General features: G+C 38.7%; 1 protein-coding gene across 1 annotated transcript; it reads left to right on the forward strand.

Moving 5' to 3' along the window:
• The first annotated feature begins 1,017 nt into the window (after positions 1 to 1,017).
• On the forward strand, positions 1,018 to 3,367 carry LOC128095117 (vomeronasal type-1 receptor 4-like). The gene has a single exon (XM_052713832.1). It carries the CDS (start codon positions 2,155 to 2,157, stop codon positions 3,136 to 3,138), a length of 984 nt encoding a protein of 327 aa, XP_052569792.1. The 5' UTR covers positions 1,018 to 2,154; the 3' UTR covers positions 3,139 to 3,367.
• Positions 3,368 to 7,079: the final 3,712 nt, after the last annotated feature.

Consider the following 7,079-nt stretch of genomic DNA (forward strand, 5'->3'; position numbering starts at 1 on the left):
AAAATGAAGGTAATGGAGATGGGAATTGTCTCCACCCTGACATCATCGCCTTTTGTTATGATTATGTTGTTTTCCTTCTAGAAATCCTGCAAAGAAATCTTAAAGAAAGAAGTTCGCATGGATATTATATGCTTCTTATACCAGCACTAAGATGTGTATCATCTTGTTTCCATTTGTTTAAAAGCATCCTCTGTATTGTAGAAAATATACACTCATCTAGTGTGGTGGTCTGGTAGAGGAGGCTTGTGTGAGTGTGTAGAGCCATCTGGAGTGCTCTTCCTGAACTTCTCAAGAGGACTGTGAACATAACCCTGTTCTAAGCCATATCTATTATATATCATGGAAATCAGATATCTTCAATTTAAATGAACAAACTCTCTGCCAACACATATCTGTGAGTATGATGACCCTTGTGTGTGGTGTTATTCATCTGTCTTGCTTTATAGAAAATGGTCTCATTAACTCAGTTATCAGGTACATAAGCATATCATCAGATGGATAGTAATGTTGCTCATGTCTCCCACTCTACAATTGTCTGTGGCTTCTTTTTTCTTAAGTTATGACAAAGCATGTGATGACTGATAGATTCTTATCATAGATTTCTAGATATTTGTGTGAAACTAGATTCTTTCTTTGAAAACACTATCAAATCTTTCTATTAAATGCTATTCAGTACATAAATTAGTATAGATAAATTATTAATTGTCAGTCCTAGGACTGAGCCCTCTGTATACAGATGCTCAGTGTTTACCACGGGCCAAGTTTCAGAACTATTACATGTTCGTCATTGAATTAAAATACCTGGATGTTCACTAATAATGGTTACTACCTTATGTAATAAATATCTCCACACACAAGGATAATTCTCACTATCAAATATGTGAAATGATGGTTGTTGCAAGCTCATATGAATGTATAAAAACAAAATGCAGGGTTGATGTGTGAGGAACCCATGTACTTCTTTGTAGGGAGGATGTTGGCTCACTGTGCTCTCTATCCATCCTCAGATACTTTCAAGTCCCCATTTTCCCATTTATCAAGCATGAGCTCTCAGAAGCATAACCCAGATAGCCACCACACTTTCTTAGTTCTTTAAATAATACTTTATATACATCAGTTATTGCTATAAAATAATAATACTATTCCAGGGTGATTTGATAGTTTTCAAAGGAAGAAAAAAGAGAAAACTTTCTGTTTACAAAACCTGTCCCATCTGAACAAATTTTTAAATAATTTTTCTAAATGAGTCAGTACAACAAATGTATTCAGTGACTCCTCTTGTCTGATTCCTATACCATTAATGATCAATGTGATTAAAAGAAAGTCTTGTTGTGGGAATAGTTCTCAAATAAGCACCTTGACACTGATGACAGTGGAAGAGAGCAGATGTCATCAGTGGAACGAAGCCAGAATAATTCCAGCAAGGCCTCGGTCTCAGGTCCAGTTTGCATTATCAAACCACAAGGTGGGCAGGCCAGCAATCGAGATTTTATAGAAGCCTACATTGCATTCAGCAGGTTTTTAAAGGGCAATGGCATTTTGTTCTGGCTATTTCTCCAGAAGTGAAGTCATTCTTGGAAAATAGGCAGTACAAGGGATGCTCTAAGTAAATCAATCAATAAATATCCAATAATTGATCTTTTACCTTATTCCACTTCAGTCCACAATCACTGCCTCAAAAGAACAACATATTCTAGATTTCTTTTAAATGGAAAAATGGTTCTTGCTACTTCAATGTAACAAGGTTGAACACATACACACACATACACACGCACATACACACACATACACACACACACACACACACACACGAACTGCAATGAAATTGAATCTAAAAATAGTTGCTTTTCTATACTCTTTCATGACTCATGTATCCTTTTATCTACATACTCCATCATTCCACATCATCCAATATTACCATCTTGTGGAGTTCTAAATTTACAAATAAAACTAGAGTCATGCCTGCTTTCTAGATCATGAGCAGAGAGGATGAAAAGATGGTTATGATGTGCTATCTCACAGTAGGAACGTATACATTGTAAATGCTTCCTACACTAGTAGATGGTTTCTTAGAAGCCTCTTAATAAAACAAGGGTGAAGGAAATATTCATAAAGGGTTAACCAGGGATGGAGAACGTTGAGTTGACTTGATACATGAAACCCATACTTCATCTTCCTGTGCAGGATCCTTGCGCTCAGACCACAAGAATCAGCAACATGGCAGCCACAAATGTGGCAATTGGAGTGATCTTCTTATCACAAACTGTCACTGGAATTCTGGGCAATTCCTATCTCCTCCACTATTATCTGTTGCTTCACTTCAGGGGGTACAGGTTAAGGTCAACAGACTATATCCAGCAGCACTTGCTTACAGCAAACATTTTAAGTCTACTGTGTGACGGAGTGCCCCAGACAATGGCAGCTTTTGGTTGGAAAGACGTCTTCTGGGATATTGGGTGCAAACTACTTTCCTATCTCCACAGGGTTGGGAGGACAGTGTCCATCAGCAGCACCTGCTTCTTGAGTGTCTTCCAGGTTATTACCATCAGCCCCATGGGCTCAACATGGTCAAAGTGTAAATTGCAAGCTCCCAGGTACATTGGCTCTTCCACATATCTGACCTGGATCCTGTCCCTTCTTGTAAACATAGTTTTTCCTGTGCACATAACTGGAAAAACCAGCAATACAAATATCACAAGTCTAAAAGAGTTTGGATACTGTTCTGCTATCCGTCATGACAAAGCCAGTGACATCTTCTATTCAGTATTACTCACAAGTCCTGACATGTTTTTTGTGGGCCTGATGCTTTGGTCCAGCAGCTCCATGGTTTTCATCCTCTACAGACACAAGCAGAGAATGAAGCACATTCACAGGAGCAATGTCTCCCTCAGGTCCTCCTCTGAGACCAGAGCCACAAAGACCATTCTGCTCTTGGTGAGCACCTTTGTATGTTTTTACACAGTTTCCTGCCTCGTACATACTCATTTAGCTCTTGTCTATCATCCCACATGGTTCATGGTAAATGCCGCTGCAATTGTCTCTGGGTGTTTCCCAACTGTGAGCCCGTTTCTGCTGATGACCCATGATTCCTGTGAATCTTCATTCTGTTCTCAATGGGCAAGGAATAGAAAATACTAATCACATGGTCAACATGTAAACTATTTGTTTCTGAACAATGTTTAGTTGTTATTCTATCACCTATACATTCTCAGTACATTGGTGAAACTATCATATCATAAAGTGAGGGTGATACATGTGTGAACCATGCACATAAATTTTGCATGCTATATTATGTGCGTATTTGCATACCTTATTTTTTGTTAACAAATAAATGTCTTTAGTTAAGTTATTTATCAAGCTTAATAAAACCAAAAAATAACATATTAATCTTGATATTATCTTTTCCTTTTATTTGAGATATGATGCCCTCCTCTGATTTCCAAGGGTACCAGACAAGAAAGTGGCACAGACATACATGCAAAATACCACATACATAAAATCATTTTTAATTACAAGTACTTTTTAAAAGTCAGGTGACTATAGGAGTGTGGGCTTATCTGTGAGTCCTGGCTTCTATTTCATTGATCAGTGTGTCTATAATCATGTAAGTACCATGCTGGTTTTATTACTATAGTTGTGTAGTATAACTTGAAATCTGGGATAGTGATACCTCCAGTAGTTATTGTGTTGCTCATGATTACTTTAATAGCTCTGGGTCTTTTGTGTTTCCATACAAAATTTAATGTTTTTTTCAATTTCTGTAAAGAACTGCTTCCCAGAATTTTAATGGGAATTGTACTGAGTCTGTAGATTGCCTGGAGTAAGATGATCATTTTCATGATATTAATCCTGCCAATCCATGAGCATGGAAGTTCTTTACATGGTTTGGTATCATCTTCTGTCTTTTTTTTTCTTCAGTATCTTAAAATTTTCACTATGTGACTCTTTCATTTCCTGTATTGGATTTATTCCAACATATTTTGAATGTTGTGAGACTATGGTGAATGGTATTATTTCCATGGTTTCTTCCTCAGTGTGTATGTCGGAGAATGTAAAAACAAAAGAGAATGTCATGTTGGAAGGTAAGTAGGGGAAGAATTGAAGCTGAGAAAAGGGGTCTGTTTGATCAAAACATATTCTACATATGCATTTAAATTAAAAAAATCACAAAGGAGAAAATATGAACTTGAACAGAGCCAAAACATCGAATGAGATTGAAGCAGTATTAGAACGCTTCCCACAAAGCAAGGCCCAGATGGAGTCCCTGTAAATTCTTCCAAACATTTAAAAGAGCTAACACAAGTTCTCATAAATCTGTTCTATCAAACTGGAAAACAAGTGAGGTGACTCAGGCTCAGGTAGACGAATGTTGCATGTTCTCCTTTATATGAAGGTTATAACTAAGAGTTGTGATATTTGTCTATGTAAGTTGGAATGTCTTTGCAAACCTGGAAATGATGATGGTCCCAAGATGGATGAGAAAGACTTGATGAAAGGGTAGGTGGTGTGACATATGCTGGGGAAACAGAGGGCTGGGAAACTGGAGGTGGTGAGGATTAAATGGGGATGGGAATCGGATGTGGGAGAAGATGGTGGGAAGGACAGGATGAACTAAAACGAAGGATTTCGTCAGCACTTGAGGAGCACATGACCTGTCATTACATCTGTCCCTGCTGCTGTCACTTATCACTCACATTTTCAGAACCTTCAGTTTTTTTTTTATTTTTAAATGTAGTTTAGGTTTCCTTCTTATCGCTAAGGGCAGTACAAATGGTAAAGTGTATTTTGCTATAGAAGCTAAGTAACAGTTGGCAACAGAATGTGATGTAAGTTCTGATGTGCAAAGGGATCTAATGATTGGCTATATGAATTATTAGTGTATTTTATACAAATCTATAAGATCTTCATCATACATTTGTCTCATTTGGGTTATCTTTGAATATCGTAAATGATGGTGTCACTCAAGAGCAGTGGTTCACAATCTTCCTAATGCTGCGACCCTTTAATACAGTTCCTCATGGTGTGGGGACCCCCCAGCCTTAAAATTACTTTCATTGTTATTTCACAACTAATTTTGCTACTGTTATGAACTGAAATATAAATATCTGTGTTTTCCAATGGTCTTAGGCAACACTTGTGAAAGGGTCATTTACCGCCCCAAAGGGTTGTGACCCACAGGTTGAGAACCACTGTTCTAGACTCACAAATAGGAAATAACTAAGTAGGCTTCCTTGTGGGAGGAAAGAATGCAATGAGACCTCCATAGTTCACTGCTAGTCCTTCACATGTCAGACCTCAGTATTTCCTGCTCCATCTCAGTGAGATATTGTCTTCCACCTGGGATCAAGAATTATAAGACCATCATCTGCACCTCCAGTATTCTCTTCAGAGAGAGAGAGAAAATAGCAATTGTATTTCCCTTTTACCTGAGATGAACAATTCTCAGAAGAGTTCTTTGGCTGTTCACAGCTGCCTGTCCATTGCTACTGCAAGTGAAAAGATAATTGAAGATCTAAGGGGAGGTGAGGTCACAGAATCACAGACCCATCCATATCTCAGGCACTAGATACCTCTCTTCAGCACATATAGTGTTTATAGGGGCAATGGAACTGACATCAGGAACAGACAAGAAAAAGACTGATGAGTCTGTCCAACTGCTGTCTGAAATGGGGAGTCCATAAAGGAAAGCTTGTGTCGAGTGTCTTGGTAAGTGACCACACCAGCAAATGGGACTTGGGATTGGACCAGGTTGATGACAAAGCCATGTAGGAATTGAGGACTCTTGAGGAAAGTTTAGGCAGCAAAGAGACATAGAGCCCTGATCACACAGATAACCCTGCTTTGCATTTAAAGGTTCCCAGCACTAACAGTTGCTGTTGGGACTTAATCTGAGGTAATGAAGGCTTATCTTTAATTGATTAAAGGTGTTTGAAAATCAATCTGTTACTCAACCCCCAGCTCTGGAATCCTAGACTGGATGTTTGACCTTTTTAAGACTATGTATTCTTCCAGTACATGTTCTCAAGTCCATGTGTGGGATGAAGCTCCCAGCTTTATTTGGTCATCTTAGTTTTTTGTATAGATTTGAGGCCTCATTTTTATCTGTGGGTGTTTTAGCTGCAGGTATGTCTGTGAACCATGTGCGTGCAGTGCCCAAGGAGGCTGGAATAGGGATTGGATTCCCTAGAACTGGAGAAACTGATGTCGTGAGCTAACATGTGGGTGTTGATAGAACCCAGTTCCTCTGGTAAAGCAGTCAGCGCTCTTATCTCCAGCCTTGATTTCAAATTTTTTCTAGTATAACTTCATCTCATAAATATGCCATTTTTCATGTATGAGCTCTATTATAATATCAGTTAGCAATGCTGCTTCAATGGGGAAAGCACTATTTAATTACACTAATAGCACTTCAGTGTGTCATTGTTTTGTTTCTTTTTAATAATATTTTATTAGTTCTTTGAGGATATCATACATTGTTGATCATATTGCTTCCCCATCCCCTCCCAGAACCACTTCACTCCCTTTCCTTACCAACCCAACCTTGTATTCATTCTCCTTCTCTCTCTCTCTCTCTCTCTCTCTCTCTCTCTCTCTCTCTCTCTCTCTCTCTCTCTCTTCTCTCTCTGTCTCTCTCTGTCTCTCTGTCTCTCTCTCTCTCTCTCTCTCTCTCTCTCTCTCTCTCTCTCTCTCTCTCTCTCTCTCTCTCTCTCTCTTAACCTAACCTATCAAATTCAATTTGTGTTGTCCATATATTATTGGGTATGTGGCTTGCCTTGGAGCCACACTCTTAGGAAAAATACTGACGCTCACTCTCCTAGCAGCTTACCAGTTGCCAATAGCTCCTCAGCTAGAGGTAGGACTTCATGCCCAACTGCTCTATCCATGCTAAAATTTTATCTGAGTTGAGCTTACATAGGTCTTATCACAACTACAGTGAGTTCATATGTGTAGCTTCATTGTTGTTTCCAGAAAATCCTGTTTCCTTGTAGTCATCCACTGTCTCTGGCTCTTACAATCTTTCTATTCCCTTTTCTGTGAGTTTTGATTCTTTTATACTCTATTCTTGCATTGGTCCTACT

This window comes from Peromyscus californicus, unplaced genomic scaffold (genome assembly GCF_007827085.1).
Source record: "Peromyscus californicus insignis strain IS unplaced genomic scaffold, ASM782708v3 Scaffold_4__1_contigs__length_199733344, whole genome shotgun sequence".
NCBI classification, from domain to species: domain Eukaryota; kingdom Metazoa; phylum Chordata; class Mammalia; order Rodentia; family Cricetidae; genus Peromyscus; species Peromyscus californicus.